This window comes from Bombus bifarius, unplaced genomic scaffold (genome assembly GCF_011952205.1).
Source record: "Bombus bifarius isolate JDL3187 unplaced genomic scaffold, Bbif_JDL3187 scf7180000008233, whole genome shotgun sequence".
In the NCBI taxonomy this organism is placed as follows: domain Eukaryota; kingdom Metazoa; phylum Arthropoda; class Insecta; order Hymenoptera; family Apidae; genus Bombus; species Bombus bifarius.
In genome coordinates, this window is record NW_022884528.1 from 607,724 (window position 1) to 634,225 (window position 26,502).

At 32.1% G+C, this 26,502-nt stretch overlaps 2 protein-coding genes across 3 annotated transcripts in view; one reads left to right on the forward strand and one right to left on the reverse strand.

Annotated features, from left to right (window-relative positions):
* The window catches only part of LOC117211414 (diuretic hormone 44), a 77,426-nt gene extending 55,576 nt beyond the window's left edge, over positions 1–21,850 (forward strand). Inside the window, exons 2-4 of one of the 2 annotated variants that reach the window (XM_033455250.1) lie at positions 10,368–10,544; positions 19,065–19,472; positions 20,820–21,850. In XM_033455250.1, coding sequence (XP_033311141.1) covers positions 10,398–10,544; positions 19,065–19,472; positions 20,820–20,849 — 585 coding nt within the window. In that variant the 5' untranslated portion in view covers positions 10,368–10,397 and the 3' untranslated portion in view covers positions 20,850–21,850. Of the gene's footprint in view, positions 1–10,367; positions 10,545–16,581; positions 16,732–19,064; positions 19,473–20,819 lie in introns of those variants that run through there. The other variant, XM_033455251.1, reaches the window with a different exon arrangement.
* An 866-nt stretch (positions 21,851–22,716) lies between these two features.
* On the reverse strand, positions 22,717–26,183 carry LOC117211413 (F-box-like/WD repeat-containing protein TBL1XR1). Its single transcript, XM_033455248.1, has 6 exons — positions 25,979–26,183; positions 25,372–25,659; positions 24,312–24,658; positions 23,895–24,239; positions 23,441–23,809; positions 22,717–23,356 (listed from the first exon to the last, which is right to left on the reverse strand). Exons 1-6 carry the CDS (start codon positions 26,034–26,036, stop codon positions 23,225–23,227), a joined length of 1,539 nt encoding a protein of 512 aa, XP_033311139.1. The 5' UTR covers positions 26,037–26,183; the 3' UTR covers positions 22,717–23,224.
* Positions 26,184–26,502: the final 319 nt, after the last annotated feature.

Consider the following 26,502-nt stretch of genomic DNA (forward strand, 5'->3'; position numbering starts at 1 on the left):
GGAAATATTGGTGAAGGAGTGTCTGAAAGAAAGGGAAGAGACAATTGGGAAAATTAGAACAAAGAATATAGCAAAGACAGATAGACAGTCAAACATAGATGAAAATATTTATGAATGGAAAATCTAAGGCAACAGAATATATACAGGGTGGTTGGTAACTGGTGGTACAAGCGGAAAGGGGCTGATTCTACGCGAAAAAAGAAGTCGAAAATATAGAATAAAAATTTTTCGTTTGAGGCTTTGTTTTCGAGGAAATCGACTTTAAATTTTCGCTCGATACGCGTGCATTTTATCACGTCTCGTTATAACGGATCTCACTGTAGATCGTTGTCTCGATGGAAAAATTAAAAAAAAAAAAATTAAAAAAAATTTTTATTCTATATTTTCGATTTCTTTTTTCGCGTAGAATCCACCAGTTACCAACCACTCTGTATATCTAAAATTCTAAATGAAAGGGACAAAGAGTTGCGATACCAGGTGCTATAGAATAAAGTCATGAACGCTAAATACAATAAGAGATATACGTAAATATATATGAACAGTGGAAAGGGCAGGGCATCTAGAGAGGAAAGCGGAGACAAGCAAGGATTAATCGCGAGTGTAAGGTGTGGATACGCGGAGGAGGGAAACCGGTATTGGTTGGAGGACGAGAAAAAGGAAATGTGTTCTTTGTAAAATAGAAATAGGTACGTTAAAACGCTTATTAGACAACTACTGTGTCTGGTGTGTGTATCGAGTGAGAAGGAAATAGTGGAAGGCAGGAGAAATGAGGCAAGTTCGTTAAGATCCATAGAAAAACAGCGTAAAAGTACGAGGAACAGTTGAAGCCAAATGTGAACGTGTAATATATTGTAGCTTTTATAGAGATATATTTTCATTTATTTTGTGATTATGTGCTAAGAGAAATTATAATTTACGTAGGTATATACAGAATGAGTTGAAAATCAGTCTCCACAATTTTTCTGGGTTTTTCGATAGTGTGGGAAAAAATGTTTCCAACGAAAATTGATCAGCTTTCGATCGATTACAGATTCCAATAATACATAGGAGAACGTATATGAACTTTATCATTGACTTTTAACGGAAATATGATTGTCCACGATTTGTCCTCATTTGTCCAACTAAAATTTTCGTTTGACCATCCTGCAAAAAGTTCTGATCTTTAAATAACTAATTGATCAAACAAAAATGAGAATCACATATCAAATTTTAAACTATAATTGTATCCTTAGTTATAGGATAGCTTTTTATATCCTTACAATAATCGCTTGTTCTATACTCCATTGAAAAATATTTATTTTTAATTTTCCAGTAGGTAGAGATAGACAGAAGTTAATCCAAGATCTAAACGTGACTTGTTGCATAGCATGTATGATATTAAGTAGTACGGAATATAATAGAAGAACTAATAATTAGATTTTTTATGCAAATTGTCATATCTTTATAAACATAATTTACTAATAGCGCCTAACTGTAAACAGATAAAATTGAAATAGAAATATACCTATCAGAAATTACAACTAATATTCTATTTTACGTATTCTTTTATATTGTATTCGTTCTGTGAATTTTTGCATCTTTAAATTTTATGCAAACACATTAAAATCTGCAGTCTACTAACGTAATACGAAAAATTTAAATATGTAATGTAATGTTTCGCAAATATAATACGTAAAATTACTCCTTTCACTGCTCAATCTGTAATAGGTAATACGTTCTGCAAAATGCGCGTTTATTATACAGAACTCATAAATTTACGGATTCAGCATCGGGCGTTTTATCACGAGAATATGTATTCGACAGTGAGATGGTTAATTAAAGCGATCGAGAGGCATGGACAAACGAAAGAAATTTTCGACTTGTTTTTTCATGCATTAGGTTGTCCGAAAAGTGTCTTTCTTTTATAGACACGTCTTTTACAACGATACATCTTTATACAAACATGAAACCTAATCTGTCGAACGTTGTGATCCTTATTTTGATAGAACAAAATGGATCATACGTAATTCGATAAAATAATATAAAACGGAAAATGTTGTGCATCTACTATTTCCTTATAAAACGAAAGAAACTTTTCAGACGACCTAATAGAATCAGCCTTTTTCACTTGTACCATCGGTTACAGCACGTCCTTTGTAAACTATTTTTACGCGTTTATTCTATCTATTTTGAAGCTTCATCTTGCACAAATGCCAAATTTTGACCGATTCATAGTTTTTTTGACAATTTGAATCAATCACTACGTTTCAATATTTCTATTACGAACGAAGATGTAAAACAAGATTTCATTTGTCCGAACCCCATCCATTGGAACGAAATTTTATTTAGTGTCCGATTAGCTGAATATGAATCCAATTATTTGGGTGAAACACGAATCCGGTTGTTTGAACGAAAACTCGTAGATAATAGGGAGAATCAGTGAATTCCTACGATACGAACGATCCAGTTACATGAACAATTTATCCTCTGACGTGTTCGAATCAATCCTATTGTGATATCAATAGATTGTGATATTAATGGGTATCAATTCTACTGTGTACAATTCTGGACAATGAAAGCACGAAGCTTTGATATTAAAGGCTTGTTTCTCTTAACGTTAATTTTTAGAACTCTTAGAACGATCAAAGAATATTTATTAATACTTTACATAAATTTTTGTACGCAGTATGTGTTCCTTTAGCTTAAGGTATTTGTAACGTAGTTTGATTTTAATTGGTAAAAGTGCATAGATTCGCAAGATTTGCTTTTCTATTGAAGTATGAATATAAAATACAATATGCATATAATGAATTAAAACTATTTTAAAATAGAAATGCCTGTCGATCATCTATTTTTCATCGACGTAACAATTTTGATAGAGAATCACAGATCGAAATATTATTAAATATTGTTAAATAGTTGTCTTTACCAACAAGTTTGGCCCATAGAAGATTATTTCGATATTTTTGTATATTCTTTCAAAAGTTCTAAATACATCGATACTGTTCAAAAATATATTCAAACACGGTCACTTACTTATTTTCAATAGCTGGAATATCTAACTACGTATAGTAAATTATGATTCGATTAAATTAATTCTCTAAATACGCAAGCAATACGCAAATAATTATCCTTTGAGTAAAGCAAATGGTTTCTCTTTGAATTATTTCATAATTTAGCTACTAAATGAAATGACTTTGCATATTATTTGGTACTTTGTATTTGGTTAAACATTTTTAAACGTTATCTCTCAAATAGTTTCTCACTCTGTTACATTAGCGTCGTCAACTACGTTAGAAATACACATTTCCTCGTATAATCTCAAACGCGTATTATTCAAAAATAATTGAAATTTCTAACGATTCTGAAAGTAAATGTTGTCACGTTGTAAAATAATTCGGTTATTTTGATCGTGATTGAAACGTGAAATACACAAACGTAAATTTACCACATTCGAGCAATAAGCCATAGATACACAAGTTTTTTCTTATTTGCGCGGATATAAAGATAGAGTTTATTCCTGAAAAAATTAGGGCATTCCGCTGAACAATATTTCATTCTTTGTCGTGAAAAAGAAAGCGCTCCCGCATCATCCTTTCGAGATTAAGCACGTTTTTTGCTCGTTAAAGGGTCGCTTAGCGCAACTATAGAAATTACACGCTCTACAAAGGTCCGAAGTACGTTCCAGTTGGAACACCTTTGTAAAATCTCACTGTTAATCGATAAAGCTGTGCCGTTTTCCGGCGAATATCGTGCATTCCTTCTGTTTCTGATCTATCCATCTGCGAATAATTTCACGCCTGTTGCCTCGTGGAATATTTTCCTATTCCCCATTCTTTCTTCCTCTATTCTGGCTGTCGTCAGCCAGCACGTAATTAAAGTCCTCTGCAGAGAGTTGTACGGTGAAGAAGGGTCTCTTTTAACCCTGCGGAGGCACATTGGGTCGCGGTGTATCTAAGGGGCAGGACAGAGCATTTTTTATTTGAAATTAAATTAAAGGAATACATAAAATGAGGAAATAATTACACCAATAACAAAATAATTGCCTGCAGGCTAACTTCAACGTGTTATTTGAGAAATAAATTACTACAAAATAACGTATACATCTATTGGCGTGAAATATTCACTTTTGAAACAACTGGACAGTTGAAATATTTGATCAGATGATACAGCATAGAAATTAAAAAGTACGAGAGGAATATTATGTACCTAAACTGTGACATCAGAATTTTGGGGTAGAAATTCTGTGTGCCATCAATAAACAACTATATTTTCTCTTAGTGGAACCAAAAGACAAATATCTATGTTCGTACCTGGTAAATTAACAAATATTATTCAAATAGCATTAACCTTTTGCACTCCTATGTCGAGTGTGATTCGACATCAGTTTTTATCTCAGGAGCTCCTTTGTCGAGACCCACTCGACATTCTTTCTTGTCCACTTTTTTTTATGAAACATGCGAAAGAAAACCAGGAGTGCATCCTGGAAATTGTTTCAAGATATATCATACACTTAAAAATTATAAAATACAACAATAGTGTGAATAAAACTGAATTTGTTTTTTCCTTTATTTATTTAAATTGTCTTATTTTTTAGTTAAAGCGAATTTCAAATAAAACACTTAAAAGCGTCGGGAGCTGGTGATAACGAAATTGAAATAAAATTCGAAGTGCAAAGGGTTAAGATAAAAAAGCTAATTACAAATAAAATACAAATTTTGTTCCAACGATTATTTGAATGAAAAGTCATTTCGACAATGTCAACAATTCTGCCAAGGAGTACAGTTGTTTAAATCTATGCTGCGGTATTAATTTTTAGAGAAATGTTATCCAAATATGTAAAAAATGTAGAATTTCATTAAAATAAATATCATCTATAAATTAATAAATATCATCTATAATTAATAAAACGTTAGGGCTACTAGAAATCAAATTTACGAGTTTCAAAATTTCTTGTTTTCTCCAACCGTTAAAAATACATACGTGCTTTTGACAAAATTGTGTGGCAAAAAGTGACTGATCTGCTGCATTTGCTCTCCATGCTGCGTTGCAGTTCTATGCTCGTTCGTGACACGTAAACGTATACGTTTTTGAATTGATTCGAAGATCGCAATTATGCATTAACTTTTGTACGATAAGGAGAACTTTACATATTATACGACAGTTATTTCTACACAGAATTAATTATATTATTGCGGCTTGCGACAGAATCATTGCCAATTTTGCGAAATGCCTCAAGAAATCATCCTTAACGAAGATCTAACCACTACAAATCTTGACCGTAAACAACAAATAATATTAGACAGACTTAGAATTCTCCACATCAGATTTATTTTATTTATTTACATTTACAATTGCCAAATTATCGTTAACGCGTTCCTTTAAGTGCCGTCCTAAGTTTATATCGTCTCGTTGTAAATATTATCATTCGCTAATCCTACAAAAACGTCATTGTATCAAGTATTATTTTTACCTATTAGTTTCTCTCTAATTTATATATTTCACTAACATTTCTGTGCTGTTGCTATAAATTGGCCGAAGTGACTGAATACTTACGGTAGACAATGTATCTCGTTATCTATACACAATATGTTAAAACGAGAAAGCTAGAATAACAGCAGAGCTGATTACACCTTGTCCATAAACCTGGAAAGTTGTACCGATACAAAGTGTAAATCTGTGTACCCTTCGCCACATTATAATCGTCTTGTTCGCCACGGCTCATTGTCATTGTCCTTTAAAACAGCGCACAAGCATCGACATTATCAATGGGCAGCTATGATTCGTAAACAGGACAATGAAAATGATAGTGCCGTGGCTGGTACACAATAACGAAACACGATTCAATAACAGATATAACTTATCACAAACTTTGCAACATTACCATTTTCATGCAACCTCAAAATAGTCGACATTACAGAGTGTTTCCGCACTGACTGCACAAAGAGGCGAAAATGGTTCAATCTACGTGAAAGACTACGAAAATGTAGAATGATATTTTTTTTTGTAGACTGCCATAAATATGTCCTGTAAATATGCCCTATGTAACTATTTGTAAACATATGGACACTTTGATTGATATGTGCTAGTAATATTAATAGACGAATGTTGGTGAAATATTTAAATTTGACGAATTAAAGTTAAAATATCTCAGCTTGTGATTTTTCAATATAAATAGATTACTTTTTTATAGAGAATTGTCCAACTAGATAGATTAATGCTATAATATAAATATAAGCTGCCATTTAAAGAGCCACATCATTTTAATATCTCAATAATATCTCAATATAAAAAATATAAAGTATTAAAGAATCAAACTATGTTTAATTATTATAGCTACATAATCAACTCAGTGAACACCTTTTAAGGATAATAATTATGACCTTGTCGCGCAATGGTCAAAATACATAGAATCTATCGAATATTAATTTAACCAACCACGTTGAAAATTTCACTAAAAATTTAGTCGTTCCATCTACAACGATCTAATATGACATATTATGTTAGATAAATAGCAAATTGTTGGTTATTCAAATTATTACTCATTCAAGTATCACGAAGAATGCAAACGTGTTTGCATCGACATTGCACCTTGATAAGCATGATGCTTTAATGTCCATTAGAACACAAATGATTAGCAAAGTGGAAAAATCTTATCAACTGAATGGAACCTCCAACAAGACACATTTAACACATTTTGAGGAAAAACGGTTTTTAAGTTACACTGTTCCATAAATAAGTCGCCGATTTTTATGCACATTCGTATTCCTCAGAATGTAATTGAAAACGTAGAATCACCTCAGAAAATTGTATCACGCATCAATTATTACGCAATGCATCGTACTTTGGATATTTTATATATCTTCCCACGTTATATACATTCTGCACAATTCTACGCTTCCAAATTCTCTATTGACGCATAAAAATCCGCGATGCATTAATAAGCTACAACTACCTAACATATTTCTCGTCTCATATGTTCAGCGTTACATCGTATTCTCTAACGAATCCTAATCTGCGACCTGTGTGTATCGAAAATTAAAAAACGATCGACGAAACACTTATTGGTAATTGAACTTGCAGTAAAATGCGCTATAAACCTTGTTCGAGGTTCCCATTCAGTCGTTCTATCTACCTAGAAACCATTTCCGTTACCTGACACTAACATTCGTTGTCGAATTTTCCTTTCTCTCGTATTAGTCTCGAACAGTTCTTCGGTTACCTCTCGTTCGACTATTAATTACCACCTTCCGAGTACGTTCGTAGATTACAAACTGCACCAGAGATTAAAAGTACAATGATAAAAAGATAGAAACAAGGAAGCAGAGATTGGAGCGAGCTGTTCGTGCAGGTGACGAACCAGCGTAATTAAAGAGCGGAACGGCCACCCTAAATTACCGGGCGTAGATTAAGCCGCCGGTGTTAATGAACTCGTCCGTGACGACGCTGCTGACGACATCGTAACAATCGCCGACGACTATATCGGCACATCGACCCAAATTCATTCACCATCGAACTTGACCTTCTCGTTTATCGCTCCTGCGTCGCGTTCTTCTTGCTATAAATAAGACGTTGGACGAGCAACTGCACGAACGCACTTATCTCTGGCTGTACAACGGTAACTACAAGATTTCATGAAATTAAAGAGCATTTTACGAATCGTTTTCAAGACGTAAACGGTATCGGTATATTTGGTAATCTTGATAGAGAGTTAAGTAAATCAAAATGTTCCCTTCTTGCTATGTATATAAACGTCTTTGTAGTGCTCATAATTCGCGATAGTTAAGCTTCGATATCCTAAAGCTTTTCTCGCGCTTTCTTTTATCGATTTACGCTGTTAGAGTGCGCATGTAACGATTTATTGCTCATATAGGGCGTCAGAAATTGGATGATTCGTGCTAAGTACTAAAATCGTGGGAAGAGAAAATGAACGTGGTTTGGATATGTGTACGATAGCGTGCATTATGACGGGAAGAAGTTAATGGCACTTCCATCAGAGGAGGGTGCCAAGAGGACGAAGACCTTTCGGTCAGATATTAACAGAACAAACAGGCGTGGTTAGAAAGTATCTCCATACCTGAAATCTAATGTCGCGAATGACTGAAATCAAGACTGAAAAAAAAAAGGCTTTGATTAACGGGTTGCTTCGAATTGATTATTTTAATATGTCCGTAGCAAAGATTGGAAGATTCTTGCTACGAACATATTATAATATCGTTTGAATAATCGAACCTTGGCCCATCTTCGACCGATCGATAAAAAGATTACTAAATGTTTCTAATCCTTTTTAAAAATCAACGAACAATTACTTAACAAAAATCTAACCGCTGCAGATATCGGGCGTAAACAACGCTTAGTATTAAACAGGTTTAGAATTGGTCATACTAAATTTATACATGTACATTTAATTTTTAACCCAAGCTATCGTTATCAATTTTTTTAACAAAATATTCGCCATATTCTATAAATGTTGTTAGTTTGGTATATTTGTAATTCTAGACCATTATAAAGCATTCAGTTCCTGTTTCTTTTCTTTATAGAGTGGATAGTTTACCAGTAGTGAAATGTAATTTACACTTATAGATTAAAATTGGACACCTTGTATATGCGTAATGATACAACAACGTAATTAAACAATTAAATAAATAGTTTAATAATATACAACTAGACATTAACTATACATTATATATAATTATAGATGATTATAGATTATATCTACTGTATAATATGACGAATATTTTATTTATAAAATATACTAAATAGTAAATAGTAAAATATACTAAATAATAATTCTCTGATTATTCTGCAAAAAAGAAAACACAAGTAAGGTTCATTCTTGTTATAAACCATTCATTATTGATATTATTAATATACGTAATTCTTTGCTTTAATTTTCTGCTAAACATAGTTTTCACGGGCATTAAAAGCCTTTTTATGAGACACGAAATGAGACATGAAAATTCCAGGACTGCAGCAAAGAATATAACAGATACATAAAAGACTTGTCGAAAAATATACGCACGTCCGACTTAATCGGATAAACAGTTGGTTATTTTTTAAGTGGCCATTCGATACGATCGGAATGCGATATCAGCCGATCTAAATGTCAGTGAAAATCGTGGCCAGTATCGAGCGAAGGGGAAAGTTGTTCGGAAAAATAAAACTGGAATGTTCGTTTGCGTTTTTCTAACCGTGCGTAATATTCCGCGAAATATTTCGTAAAACGTTGCAAATACGAATTCGGCTTGATCCTTTGACGTTATCGACTTTTATCTTTGAATTCGTTCTTGAAGTGGTTATCGTATACAGATAAATAAAATGGAATAGTCCATTTGAACAGACAAATTCCTTATTTCATTACTCCTTCCTAATGCAATGAAATTATTGTTACAAGTTATTATACTCTCTTTCTAGAAAATATTTGTACGAAATTTCAATTATAGCAACGATATTTCATGTGTTAAAATTGGATGGAACATCTTGTACAGTACATGAAGTTTATATCATCCTTTCCTCGTTCTTGGAGATTTTCTTTTTTCTCGTGACTTTTTCTCTCTTGCCCCTTAAAATTTATTATTACGCTCTATTAATCACTTATTAAAGATACGATAAATTTTCGAAACGTTTCTAAGCAAACGAATTTCCTGTAACAAATTAAAATTTTTTATTCATTTTAATTCTTCTCGGGATCTAAAGGTGTTAATCCATTCATATTTCTATACTATTTTCTACAAAATTAATGTGCATACTAAATGCAGGAATTAGAGAGATAGCGTCAGTATTGGACGAAGCAAAATTATTATTCGTCATTTGTCTACAGCTTTGAATAATTTTTATCCGCCATGGAACTTTTCTTTTAAATATTCATAAGAGACTTTATATTTAGCGATGTTAGTAAAAAAGGCAGTTTCAGTTAAAATTTGATTGAAATTGCTTCAGTTTTTTGAAAGGGGATAAGTGAGAAAAATCGATATTTAACAGAATTTTTAAATTAAATTTAAATATTAAATATTTTAGAAATTTAACAGAACCTTTTACCTACGTGTCTGGATAATTGAAAATTGGATACATCAACAAACAAATTAAAATGTTATTTATCTCTTTTTATCCTCTTCAAAATTTCCAAAATATTACTCCTCGTCGTGATTTTAATAAAAAATTGAGTAAACCAAAATTTTTTTTCTTTCCACCTATTAAAACCTTGATCGTATTGATAATTTGCGATGGTTAAGCCTTAACATTCAAAAGCTCTCTTGGTTAAACATCTGGTCGCTATAGTAAACACGTTTTACATAATAAATTTAATAAAACACTTTGAAAATTGTTTCCTATGAAACGATTACCAGGCTTATAGTGTTTAATGAAAATTTACCTTTACTCTGTTTCAGATACATTCGTTTCCTGTGCTTGCAGACACAATGACGCTTATGAGCCTGCTTCTATCTCTATTATTTGTCGCTATGACTAAATGTCAACCCATATCCTACGTGTACGATGAAAGAGAATTGTCTCGGGATAATCATCCTCTCCTACTTCTCGTCGATCACCGAATTCCAGACTTAGAGGTACGATATTCTCACGCTATGAAAATGCAATTTGCACGAAATAGCTGTAGGAAAAATATATGAGAAAGATTATAATAAGTATGATAGCTGATGCAAAAAAGTATTCGTACACGTTATTATTCTTCAATGAAACGTTCTTTTATTAAATTCCACGGTTCCCTACGAAAGTATTCGAATATTTACCACAGAACTTACTTATGTAGATATCAGATGTACATTGTACGGGACTTTTTGAAATTTTGTTAGCGCTGTAACGAGACACGGCTCTCGCGATTATAACAATAAAGTTTAAAACCAATCCGAAAATGTATATAGGAATTACAAGATATTTGTTGCAAACATACACATAGTGAAATATTAATTTACAATATAAACTGCGGTGTTGAATATTCATATTAAACTACATATTCATGGTTTATTACTACAGTGAATGATTGACTATTTAATTAAATATTTTGGTGACCTTGGCGAAGTGTATGCTCGCGATAAGTATCTTGCAACTTCTCTACACACATTTTCGGATTCGTCTGAAATTTTACCGTTATAATCGCGTTAGTTGTGCCTCGTTATGGGAGGCCCAGTGTGTCGCTCATACCGATTCCCGGGCCCCTCTCGATCGCAGCCGGGACGGTCATCATGGAGGTTTTAGTCTGGAAATTCTGGAAAATCTGGAAATTCTCACTGAAAATTGACAACAAGACGATAGTAATATTATGCAAGTGAATTAAGGAGATAAATATTGAAATAACAAAGTTATTATATAACATAATTTATGATAAAACGAACAGGACTCTTTTTACGTTCTATCCTTTTATAGTCGATAATTTATCAGATAATAGGATTATGGTCATTGTAAAATAAAGTGGAATAAAAATCTCAGCACCTGTTAAATAAGAAACAAACTTGTCTATTAAACGTACGATATTACACGTATTAATTCGATAAGTAAACTGCGGACATTTATGCAAATTCATATTTTTATAAATACAGATAAATGAAACCTACACTACCGTGCACAAATATTTGGACACTCGATGCGATTCAATTGAAAGATTGTGGTCCAGATGAACGCTACTTAAGATTAATAGAACTATAATAGATTGAAGCGTTAAATGTCAATGACTATAAGCAAACGCTTGGAACGTTGAGTATGATTGACATACTTTTTCTCAAAAGTGGATTTAAATATCGAAATGTGGAAGTTGTTCTATCGATTCTGATTCTCGCGCAAAATATAGCCTGTGATAAAACAAACAATAAGGTTTCTACATCTTATCCGTTTAGATTGGATAATTTTACGACACAATTGAAATAACATCATCGTGAAATCATTTGGTATAAAGAAGGTCAAGTTACTGCGATGCTTTTGCAAAATTTACCATTCTAGTTTAAAAACGCTGAAATTTATAATAAATTAGTTCCTCCCCGTAAAATATTCCCTCCCCGTTAGTAGAAAAATATTCATTTTAAGAAAAAAATTAATCATTGTTCGAAATACCCCACCAACTTACTAAAATATCGAAGACGGTTATGTATCGGAATATTCCCTTAAAAAGTTGTAGTAGAAAATATAATAATAGCAGAATGTTTAATTCGCGGAGTGATCCGGAAAATATGGAAAAATGTGAAAATACAAATGGTAGAAAAACGTGCTAAGTTGCTTTAAACATAAAAGTTTCTTAGTAAAAACGAAACAAAATTTTCATTTTAACTTTCCAGAAAGCATTTCGTCTATTTTCGTTCAAACTTGCTTCGAAACTTCGAGAAAAAAAGGTTCGCTGGACAAAAGAATTGTAAATCGAGCAAATGGCATTTAAAATCTTCTTTTCAAAATGTACTAACTATCGTTGAATGGACAATTAAATGTCTCTTACGAGACATGTGTTTCCTTCTCCTCGTGTTTGTAACGTGAATCTATTAATTAAATTATTCTGTTATTATTTCATTACATCAAGTCGTTAATTCTTTGCAATAAAACTTCCCAGCGAATTTGCCTGGGTTAAATATTTTTTTACAACTCGAACAACGCAGAAATAGACAATGAAATCTGGGCGCGTGCTGAAGTTCAAGATCCACGAACCTAACCCGCCGAGCCTAACCCCAACCTAACCTCTATCTATCAGATATTAGCTGGACGTGAAATGATTACGATATATCCTTTCACGAATCTCTCGCCTGGAGTCGCACGGGTAGAATCAAACGTTAAACGTCACAACCGTTTTCCCGTTTCATGGACCACCTTAATAAACAGATTATTGAAAAACTCTCTGTTTCGCGTTCCAAAGCGGACAATAACATGGTTGCTGTTCTGCAACAACAGAGAAATTATTCGCGGGTGAGACGTGAAAAGGATAACACGCTCGTTAAATTTCATCGTCGAGAGGTTTGTAATTGGAAATGGAATCGGAAATTCGTTCGACCATGATTTCCGACCATTCTTTCTCTCCATTAATCAAACACAATGTGCTAGTGTACTCGCATCTATAAACACGCCACTACTGTTCAAACGTATCTGGACGTTTCGCTGGAGTTGTAATTTATAAATTAAATTTGAATATTAATCGGCCGAATTTGATCAGAATATATGAATTGGCGATGGATTAGTAATTAAAAGTGCCATTTACTCTCTACGGAATCGGCAGAAAAATGGAATAAATGGTTCATTAAAAGATTAAGTAGGGAAAAGTAAATTTGTATACTCATTGGAAACTACATACGTTTAGTATAATATCGCTTGCAACCAGACGGCTGTAGTTTTCAAAATTCTCGCGTCAAAGACAAAGAGATTCGTTAGTTAAACTGTTAGAGATAATGTAGATAATTTGAATAACACAAAATTGTCGAATAAAAATAAATTCCAAATAAAATTCCAAACACCCGGAATTTTTAATCTTCACGCATATTTCTATTCATATACCTCTCATAGCATATTCTCATAACATATAATAACTATTCATAACATATTCCTATGTGAAAACAACGCAGGCCAATTAATTGGTTATAATTGATTTATTCAACTTGCGCGTGTGAACGTCGCATTAGCATTCCTCAAGGCATCTTTTCTTTCTATTCTTCTTGTTGCATGAATTTAATTAAAACTCGTCTCCTTGTCGGAGCCGGTGATTGTTACCAGACAACAACGCACTTTTGCCAAATGTTCTTAATTAATTACCTCCCATATTGTGTAAACGATAGAGGATCTATTTGGAGCGAGCCGACAATGTTTGGGCCAGAGCAATAGATACATCGAACGAGGAATAAGTGCTATATATCTGTAAGGAGAGAACATCGAGCTCCTGGATTCCTGGTCCCGATGAAACTCTCGAGATACGTACACGACAAGCTTCGATTTCAATACAGACTATACAGACAGATATACGGTCGATCACGAAAGTCTACGTACATGATGGCTCACGAAAGTATCCGAACACGCTTAGAAGCTAGATATAGTATGCACAGTGTTTCCTACTTTTTCCGGTTTAACTTTAGGAGCGCGATTTACAAGTGAAAATAAGGAAAAATGTTTTAAAGATGAAGTTTTGTTGCAAACGCTTTATTGGAAGGTTGCGAGGCAATATTGGACGCAGCGCGAAGTACGTACGTAGAGTGCAATTTCGTTATCACTGGATACAAAAAATTGTAGTACGAAGAGTAACTATAGAGAAAGAATAAACGCAATTTATAACTTAGTTACCGTTAGTCGGTAATTAAGTAACTTGGCAAGTTAGCAAAGTACGGAAGTCGAATATACAGGAAAATTTCAAACTTCTCACAGACGTAGTCCGTGTGATACCAATAACGGGACAGTTTCTTTTCTCAGCTAAAGAACGGTCCTAGGGGTAAAAACACCTTCCCCCAAAGAAATCTTCACTTTTCATATCATCATGAATATTTCAGTAAGAAACTACATAAGATACAGGGGGAAAAGTTAAATTAAAAGTTGCAGAACTTGCAAATAATTTTTCTTTGGTATTATCGTATTCTTAAATACGACATTTACTCCCTGAGGTAATGACGCTAGAATATTTGACACTTGTAGAACGTCCTTCGTATTATTCGAATATATTTGTCCATCTGTTAGTTCGGATAAGGCAGGCTCTATTGTACTGGCAGGTGGCTTTGCGCCGGGGCACTCGGTATATTTCACGAACGAATTCTTCTTTTTGTCAGCTCTTTATAACGGCTTGTAAATTACGAAAAAGCGAAGGAAGCGTGTGAAATTTGAAGAATGGCTGAAGGCAAAGGTATTCCGAGGTACTAGTACATGCGCGTAAGTAAGTGCTGTGGCCCTCTTCCGGTACGCGCCCCTAGACTTTTTCTTTATATTCTTGAACGCATTTTCCGTAAAAGTGGCAATAAAAGCTAGGAAATATCCGAGTGTGGGTAGGGTAGAAAACTGCGGCCTGCACATACGAGCACCGTCGAATTCCTTTCTTTCATTCTGCTCTTTTTTCTTTTTTCTTTTTTTTTTTTACTCCCACGGATATGCTCAATATAACTCTACCCTCGATCCGCTTAAACAGTAATTTACAGTGTTTTTTTTTCACCGCCACTTCAGCCGCGATATTGCCACATCGCCGAAGCGATGATCGAATTTTATCCTTTATCCAACACCGCTCAGTTAACTTTCACGACAGACATTCGCGTGTGACTTAGGTGCGCAATATTTTAATATTCATAAAATTCTTCTCGCTGCTATTCTGATATTACGCTTCGCAGTCATAACTAAAAATGCATTTGTCTGAAGAAAAAAAATCCTGCTTTTTGTCACGCATTTTCGAAAGGAAGATACCATCTATTTTAAAAGGCGGAGAGACATTAGACCTGGCGCGTATAAATGAGCGATCAGTCGTTAATCAGCGGACGGCTAATCTTTAGGCAAATTTATACTTTTGTAGAGACTATATAAGAAATAGAAGTTGAATAGAGATACGTTTTAGCTGCCAGAAATTATAACAGATTGGTATTCTACCATAGGTAGGTTATATAATTATGTATATTCTGTGTATTTTTGCATCTTCGAATTTTGTATAATTGCATTCACAGTCCGTTAACTAGTAATTAATTTTATTTGCAGCCTTCTCAAGTTACTTTTCTATTAAATTAAAGAAGCTTGTGAACAACGTTGTTTATCAATATTATGTTTTATTATTTATCTAGTATTTATGTAGTATATATAGTATTTAGTATTTATATACTTCTATAAATGAAAATAACGATCAAGTTATTATATTTTAGTTGGTTGATATCTATTTGAAAATTTCCCATGAGTAAGCACAAAAAGTCCGCTATCTATTTACGATAAAACCACAAAAAATATGCGTATTCAGATGCTTTTGTGCAGTAGTATATTTTTGAAGACTGTAGTTTGACTACAATTTTGGAAAAATGAAAAAAATGACCGGCTGTAAAAGTTAAAATATAAAAAAAATTATGTGTATACAGACTGCATTCTACGTCAGCAACAACTGAAGATTTTAGAAAGAGATACTACATCAGCAACTACGAATTAGCGTTAACATTCTTCCTTTTTATACGATGTTGCATCTATTCAGTTCATTCGCAGTATAGCAAATTGAAGTTACCGCTTGCGTCAAGACACAGCGCCATCTAATTTACTAAAAATCCTCTTAAGGAATTGATTGCAGATACCGTTGAATGAATAAGAAGATATCTGCATATTTAGAATAGATTGGATAAAATGTTCATGTGTTTTTGAACAAATGTCTTTGCATCGTTTTGCTACGTAATTATGAATTTTTCCAACCAAGTCATACCACCACCATCATAAGTCATACACCAAGTCATTCAAAAGTTTATTGTCAACAATTGCAATGAGTGAACCGAATATCTGACGACAAATCGCGTATATCTCCATTTTTCTCCGGGTATATCGCATATCGCTCATTTCCGCAACAATCAAACGAAAACGAGTTTGAATGTCTGAACTGTTATATGTAGTTTCGTAATGATGCGATAGCGACACAACTACCCTCTCATAGCAAATTTTTGAACTTCACTTGTAGGATTCCACCAGCAGAAGTACAAGGAACAACAGTTTTTCCTGTTTTTCGAAAACTACAAATTTCGAGTTATGCTGCAACAAATGAGCGATATAAGTCTTACGACTGAAAATTATGGATTTAAACTGAAAAATTATGAAGCGTCGCTCATATTCATCGATTTGGTACCATCAGACTATCGCTTCTTTAGATCCTTACAAAATTATCTGAATGGCAAAAGATTCAGAACCTACGAAGTGCACAATATGCTTCAAGAATATTTCTCGTCTAAACCACAAAAATTCTACCTAGATGATACCCAAAAGCTTGTGGGACGATGAGACAGTAATAGAGACTAATGGACATTTTATTATTGATTCAATATTTAATAACTGAAGTTCTCCAAATAGAATTCAGTGGAATGTATACAGTATAAACGCACGAATTTGTCGTTAAATTTTTATGCAATAAGTAGTTATAAACATAATGCGTGAGAAGATTTATACTTGTTTTTCTTATTTTAATAGCAGTATTTTACGTCATCCAGCTATAAATTTCAGTTTATTACAACCAACGTCCAGTTTTAAAAATGTGAAAAAGTCCGTAGATTAGAAAAGCAACAAGTACCTCTTATTGCTCTCGATGAATATTACGGGCCACTTAAAGTCTTAGATCTCAGTTTTATTACCCTGTATACCAATGATAGATCAGCTTAAAAACTACATATTTATCAAAATTTAAATCATTTATTTAATAACATATTACAATCATGTATTAAAATTAATATATGTATATGTATGATTTAAATATCCAGTTTTAAATGTCACGATTTAGATCAATCACAGCTATGCAAATGTTTAAAAAATTAAATGCTAAGTACTTACGAAATAGTAAAATTAATAATAGTCATACAATTCTACGTAAATTTAGAAATCAGCGTTACAACTTAATTATCTAGAAATAAAAAGCTTTTCGAACGTCAATTTGTTATCGCGTATTAATTTTGAAAAGTCGATCTGAACGCAATGTATGCAAACATCCTGACATACATATGATTGTAATAATCAAATTATTAGACCTTTCATCTGCAGCTGTAGAAGCTAAATTAAAATTAATAATGATAAGAATATAGGCAATGTAAATACGAATAATAATAATGTATGTACATTATAACTACACGCACATCATATATTACATTCGACTATTTATTTTCAGTTATAATCTTTCATTATTTTGTAAATGGAAAATCCAAATATTTTCCTACTGAAATGAGACAGGTATACACGTGAGAATGTCTTTCGTTTTAATCACATTTGGAAGAAATTGTACGTTTTCCCCTGGCAAAGTAGGAATTAAGTGCTCCATAAAAGCAAACGCAAGGATCGTATAAAAATACTTCCGTTTTTTACATAGGGTAAAGCTGATCCATTACCCGAACAAATGGGTTTTTAACGGTCTTGGGAATTGTAAACGAATAAATTACAACCACGTCTTGCGAAACGTCGGTGATACGTAATTATTAAAAGTTCCTAAGGTTATCAGTAGTAACAACGTTTCCTTAATAGATCAATTAATTCAAAAATTTAAAAAAGAATAAACTAATTCTTTTCGCTTTTCAAAATAAAAAAACTCGTCGTTTGGTCCAATTAAAAAAAAAGTGATTACGTTTTAAAGGGTTTGTGAATGTCAATGCAACCAACTCTATATAAATCATTCCTTCTTATACAAAGTAACAAATACAAAGACACTGCTGTGCCCGAGTATTAATGCGAGTAATTCTACTTATTGTAAAATATAACGATTTTCAACATGGAAGTAGCAAAGACAATCTAGATACACGTCTAGAAGGAAGGATGAAGGGTAAAGACGGAAGAATGATTGCAAGGATTTACGCGTGGAAATGAGATGAGTATTGGAAAGAGAGTGGAAGCAGGAAGTGCCGAATTTGTGGAGGACATGAAATATGTATCTGAAATATGAAATGTGACAGGATTATTTTAAAAAAAAACAGGATTAAATTACGGAGGTAGATGCAGTGGTTGTTCTGGGGGCACAAGATCCGAGGCCCGAGATTCTGTGAGAAATTGAGAAGGAAAAAGAAAGGGCTAGTGGGGAGAAGGGAGAACAGGAGAGGGAAGAAAGACTCTATATAATTTTATATTATATTTTTGTATTTTTATATTCTATATTGCCATAGACATTTCGTATTTTATGTTTCTGTTTGGACCTGTATATCGTTGAAGCTTAAACACTGCGAGACTATAAAAGACATAGACAACAAGGAATATAAGAGGTACCATTGTAGGGCTAAATAGGGTTTTAAGACTAAATGTTAAGTATGTTAAATAGGCTGATTCATATGTTAAGCTTGACGGTTGGATAGGTAGACGTTAAGGGTATACGAAAGAAATATGTAACTGAAATTCCGTCCTAATCTAGAGAGGAGGGACTGTGAAATATAAATGAACATTAAATGGAAAATAAAATAAATCAGAGATAACGATTTCATAATTTTCAGAATGAAATGTTCGACTCGGGAAACGATCCTGAATCAACGGTAGTCCGGACGAAACGATTGGAATCAAAACGCATTGGATCGTTGTCGATCGTGAATTCCTTGGACGTGTTACGACAGAGAGTTCTTCTTGAACTTGCCCGGCGTAAAGCTTTGCAGGATCAACAGCAAATTGACGCAAATCGACGTATTTTAAAAACTATCGGAAAAAGATCATTACCGCTTTACAACAAAGATGTGCCCAAAGCTATCGACTCAAGAATAAGAAACGGAATTGATTATGTCTTCGAACAGGAAGAGAAGAGCCACGATCGAGACGTGGTGCCAGAAAGGATCCCTGACAGAATGCAGAACTGGCTACGAAATGACGATTCCGCTTTTCGAGAAAGACAAGACGATCAAATGCGAAGGGTAATTATTCTGTTCGTTCGTTTTCGTAAATTTAATTCTTCATAAATGTACAGTGCCTCGCGAAAGTATTTGTACACTTACCACACGAAACTTTTACATCTATACCGTGCGTGTTATATGAAAACATGTTGAAATTTTATTAGCACTGTGATGAGACGCGACTGCCATGTTTATATTGGTAAAATTTAAAACCAATCTAAAAATATACATAGAGATTGCAAGATATTTACTGTAAACTTATATTTGGAAAGAAATTAATATACAGTATCGACTAGTATAGTTAAGTATGTGTATAATAAGTATCAAAGATGTATAGTGAGGCTTGTTAATATTCCGGCTAATTGCCTGTTTAAGCACTTTTTGTGATCTATGTAAAATATATATTTGTATTAAATTTCCTTTAACTAACTGTACACATTTTCAAAATCGTTTAAAATTTTATCAATATAATCACCATAGTTGGGTGTCGTTACAGCACTAATGAAATCTTAAAATGTTTTCTATAACATGCGTAATAGGTTTATAATAGGTAATAAAATAAAATAACAGACAAGTTTATTTCAAAATAGAAATGAATGTAAATATAAATTCCAATGTCTTGTTTGAGAAATAAATTGTTTCCAAATGATAATTTCAAACAATGATGGTTGTTCCAAATAATAATGTAAAATTATGAATAACAATTTTATACATAATAAATGTGCTAATTGTTGTCATTTATTCGCTCTTAATACGACTAAAAACTTAAATATTGTATCAGATAATTGAATCGCATGATTATTAATGATCATTAATAACAATAGCAAAGAAAACAGCCGTTTAATTGAATTTGACGCTGGAAGGGAGCACTTATTAACAAAGTCAACAGTGCTTGAAATGTTTACTATGTTAGTGGTATTACCTGTACGTGGTAATTAGAATAGACCATCAAAATATTTACAGTAGAAATAACTTTTCCGATTACACATATCGTCGAAATTTTAAAATTTCTGAAATTTATGAATGGAAGTTCCATGCCATATAGATAGGAAGAAAATTATTTTCTTGGTAAAGTCAAATAACAAATATCTACATTTCAAATAAAATAACAAGTAATAAAATAAGTTATTTTTTAAATACACCGTTGCTTAAATAACATCACCTAAGATAAAGCGACAGAGCAAATAACAAATAAAATAAAAATTTTATTCGAATGATTATTTGAATAAAATTATTTTTAAATTGCCCAGCCCTGGCCTGTACGTTGGATTAATGCTTCTTATTTTTTAATTTTATTTTAGATATTGACATAGAATAGCATTTTAAAAATATTATCTCGTAAAAAGTAAATAAAATCTCTGTTTTCAGATCCAAGCAAATGAGCTACGTTTGCTGTAATCAACACAAAGGAAGATCAAGTCACAATACACTATCGCTATATTACGATTTTTTATCTAACAAGCTAATGGATTGCATATAGTTTATCTATTATTCGTCATATTCCTCAGGTTTTATCATATATATATACATATAATACATACATGTATCTATACATTTTGTGCTGTGCAAAATTCATAATTTAATATCGCGTTTCATTCATGAATTATACGCAGATTATTCATGTGTCAAGCGTAAAGTAAATATTAGCGCATGAAGTTACCAGTAGTGCAAAAAGTTTAACAATCAGAATATAACAGTATTTTCTCCTATCTCTTTTATTTAAGTTTTAGTCGTCTTAATTCTAAGTAATTTTGTAGCATCCAGAAGAGGAGGGAAATAGAAATACCATGTGAAACATATAATATCAATTTCCTTGTCTATACTCGTACTTTTTTCTTCTCTATACTAATCATACAAAACGATTTAACTTTAGCTCTCGGACTAGACGTTTTACTATTTTCTATTTCTTCCTTTTCAATAGCGCAAAAAAAACACGAAACAAAACAGTATTATGCCTTGTGATCCCTTAAAGTCTGCCCAACCAGTAAACCCCAGACAGAAGACATTTTATATCCAATTTTGGATATAATTTAATGTAAATGTTTCTTCGTATTAGTATTAAGTTTTACGAACACGACGATAGAAATGTTTTAAAGTATTTTATTATAATTATTTTGAAATACGACTCTTAATTAAAATTAACTGCGAAGATGTGCAAAGGAAGAACAAATTGTATTTATCTATTGTACAGTAAAATTTCTTGAACAACCAAGTATTCATGTAATAGTTTGGTAATTATTTCAAGCCGAACTTAGACGTTATTTACAAATATAGATCCAAATGGCTGTAAATTTGATGTAATGTAATTATTTAAATATATAGATCAAACGCTTTCTTCTCAACAAATTTCACTCGTGAAAGAAATAAATGTAGTTAAGAATAAATGTTCCATAGAACTATCTCTTAAATACCTTTATTTTATGTAGATTATTTCCTTTTTATTTTCATTTACGTTGCTTTCTTTACGATTATATTCCTTATTTTTGTAACACCCTCAGAGAAACACAGATAGCGGTCTAGTGAATTTATATATTTATTAATAAATACTGCATTAGAGGCGTGTATTCTAAATAATCGGTGAATAGTTCCTTTCATGTGCACCACAGATTAATAGCTGTGCTATATTTTTCACCGAATTGCGTTTATGTCTACGTAAAACATCGAGGCGTGATTTATTTTTGAAATACATTCATTTTAGTCATATGATTTTACGCTAAATTAAAGACGCAATGCAAATAAATGTCTTTGAACATAATAAGATTATACAAAATTCATAATAAAAAAAACTTGTTGGTTTTAATTATGTTATTTCGTAAAATACGTACTCTTTCAATTACATTTGTTTTATTTTACTTGCATTTATCTTATAGCATTTTTATATTAAAAATCAGAAATTGATCTTTGCGGTTATTTTAAAAATACAATGATTAATGCTTACGATGTTTACGTTAATGTTAGAAAATAAATGTAATTAAATTTTATTATTATTTATATGTCGTATTATATAACCTATTGTTGAAGAAATGTGTAAGAAATTTTAAAAATGTATGTAACATAAATAGATTTTATTTATTTGAAAAACACGTACAATATCGTTTATTTATTTTTGTTTTAGATTTTCGTTTTTATCGGTTTAGTTACATAATGAATAATTGAAATAAAATAAAATTAATTTAAATAAGATTTGTTGTGTACTCTAATTGTACCTCTTTCACTTAATGAAATATAATAAAATGTAATAAGAATAAATGAAATGGTTGTGCAGTTTTTTTAAAAAGACTCATTTTATTCCTTATTATTACCGATGTTTCATATAATGCTTAATATTATCATTAAAATTATATATATCCCATCCACATAGTGAATGAATAATATTTTTTTCTAGAAATATAATATCTGTCAAGCTGTTCCAAATTTTACAGAGTATTATTGAAAATATTAATGTACAATACTTTTTATAAACATTTGTAATAAAACCCTAGTGAAATAGCTAAAAGAAACCACATTTTTTATTTTATATTTATATTCAAATCTTCTTCAATTCGTAACTTACTGAACGTATCTCAATTTTAATTTTAATTTTATGTATAAATAATTAATGTACTATGAAACTATACTCAACAAGCACAAGTAAATCAAGTAATTGTAAAATGTGGCTAATATTCCGGGTAATAAAGAGTTCAATGAAAAATAAAGAATAAAACAAGAATTACCGAAGGTAACTTAAAATCATAGGTCCAGGAAATGAAATATAATCTATTGTTCATTTGCAATCACATTTTACGGAGGTCTAGAACAAACACACTGCCATCAGACGCAGAAGCACCGACTTTGTCTCCTCGACTATTCCAACACACTTCAAAAATTCCTCCAGTTCCTTGATAACTATGTACCAATTGACCATTCTGCACAATTAAATATATAAGAAAATATATATAATGTGAACCTTCTATTAAATATACCAAACAAAAGAAGAATAGCTATCTTACCTGCGTAGACCATATATGAACACATTTGTCAAAACTTCCACTAGCAAGAAATTTGCCATCTGGACTAAATGCTACGCTATACACTGGCTCTGTGTGTTTCGTAAGTCTGTGTATACATGCACCTCTTTCTACATCCCATAACCTTACAGTAGAATCGAATGATGCACTAGCTAAAGTTAGATTCATATTTGGATTGTGAGTTCCAGGCCCAGTTGGGGACCATTTAATAGTATATATTTCTTTGCTATGAGCTTGTAAATCATGTACCCACGTATCTTGTTTCATAGACCAAATTTTAAGACTCATATCATCTGAACAACTAGCCAATAAGTTACCTTGAGGGTCCCATTTTATGGCATTAACTTCATTCTACAATTAAAGGAAAAACAAACTCTTTAAATTTTAAATAAATATTTAATTGAATCAAAGAATATAATTATTTCTGTATACATACTGTATGACCTTGGAAGCTCTTGATTGGTTTATCAACATTAAGTTTGCATACGTGTATGCATTGGTCAGTAGAACAACTAGCAAATGATGTATTTGTTTGCCAATCAACATCCAAGGCAGGTGCACAATGAAAGCTAAATTGTTGAGTACATTGCCCACTTTCTGCATCCCATATAATTGTTGTTTTGTCAACTCCAGCACTTAATATGTAGTTACCACGTTTATTCCATTTTAATGCAAAGATTGGACCTTTGTGTTGACCTAATGTGGATGCTAATTTACCATCTGTCTTCCAAATTCGTGCATAACCATCATAACTTCCTGTTGCTAATAAGGTACCATCACACTAAAATAAGTAACCAAATTATATTAGTTTCCTTTTTTCAACGTTGTAACTTAAGAGAAATAATCATTTTACCTTCCAATCTAATGAAGTAACATCTTTGTTGCTTGGCACTTCGGTACCACCTTTTTGTATGCAGTGACGAAGAACAAGCTGATTTGGAGCTTGTGAACTACCAGACATATCCCAAATACGAGCTGTGCTATCTCCTGAACCAGAAGCCAAAAGATCAGTTGTTGGATTCCATGCACATATGAAAACTTCCGATTCATGACCACGTAATATTGTAGCTTTAGTGTCTGGAATTTCAACAGCGCTAGCATTAGTTCCCCTGCTTGAACCTTGTTGTTGTTCATCTACTTCCATTTCTGTCCTATCTCCTCCTCTCTCATTTGTGCCTACACCTTCATTGGAGGTAACAACTGAAAACAGGTTAGTAAATTAATAACAATTACCAAATGGAAAGTTTTCTCTCCTTCTTGTATTTATATACGTAATCTGAAATAAAGAAATTCTGTTTTCAAAAAATAATACGTTAATATTAAATAACAAACTCTTTCATTACCTTCATATTATTTTATAGAATTAAAATATTATTTTATACTTGTCTTATACAATTAAATTAATAAAAACTGATCTCTTTTTACAACTACAGTCTGTATAAACTTTAACAATATTCTTATTCTTATTCTTTATATGATATTACAGTATATATATAAAGTAACTTGTAAATAGTAAACCTTTGTAATTCTTGTCCTTATTCTTCATTCCAGATCACACATATATTAATAATATTGTTTGCTCCTAGCTTTCCGACATGTTATAAATGTAACAGTGAGCTTTATTTTGCTATATCAGTATATAATTTAACATTACAAAACAAATTTTTTAATTTATTAGTACAGTATAATAAATATATTTTACTTTAATATTCTATGACTGTTATAACAAAAATATTTGCTCATAACAAGTCCGACAGCTAAAGCAGTCCATTAATGTACCTGGTATAATAAGGAGGTCTATAAAACTTAAGTCTTTTTATAGACCAGGGTGTGCCAGGATAACAATTTTTGGTTTCAAAATATAACACATAAAATATAACATGAATAAAAATTAATATAATAAGTCAAATTACCTTCCTCTCCATTTGTATCTTGTACTTCTGTCTTCACCTGTTGTTTTTGCTGATTAATTTGATTTTGTCTTGATGCCACAACATCTGGCATAACAGCATCAATAAGAGATAAGGATTCCACCATTCTTTGTTCAGTACCATCTTCGCCTATTGATATTTCTGCTTCTGTGTACTGTAACCCTTTCTGTAGAATTGATAAAAGTGCTGCTGGTGGTACTAATGCTCCATTTATGTTACTCTGTGATATATGTGATTCTATGCCAAATGTGTATGCGGAGTGTTGAAATCCTATAAAAAAAAACCACACAGAGATTAATTTGCATCTTTTATATAATCTACAGTACAACTTTTATACAATAAACTTAAGAAATAACTTAGTAATCAACGTCGTGGATATGCTTTTATTTGTGCTCAAATAACCTCTTTAAATCACGTTTGATCTATAATTTGTAATATATTATTGACCAATATGATATTATTAATTGCAAATATTATTGTGAAATGTATATATACATAATATAAGTAACAAATGTGTACAAACAATAGCAAATTCAAAATTTGCCAAAATTATTTGAAAAGAGGTTACGTAGTACTCCAAAAAATATACCAGATTCTTGAAGGTATCGGTAAACCAAGAAATTGACTTCATCGCTAGAGAAGCTCATCGTTCTTTACTTTCAAGATACTAGCACAACATATTTATTGAAAGTTGCGCCTAAAAATCACTTTGACTCACGTCGGACGCCGAGATTGCCGCGTCGAAGCCACTCTACAAGTCACAGACACATTACACATGAGACCTCACCATTGGCCAAAAAATACGAACAACAGTGTGTTCTATAGAGATACGTAACTAACTTCAATGTAATCTCTTCATTCAAAGTAACGAGACGATACTTTGAACGAGATCAATTAGATTTCATTTATTATTGTCAAATGGATTATGTAAAAAATATACAGTGGTTCATGGAAGTATTTTTTATGAGCATATTACGTATGTTATATGAAATATCTCGAAATTCCAGTAGTAGTGTAATGATAACTTACTATCGTGATTATATTAATAAAATTTGAAACGATCCTGAAAACATATACAAAAATAGCAAGTTATTTAGTATAAGTATATGTTTT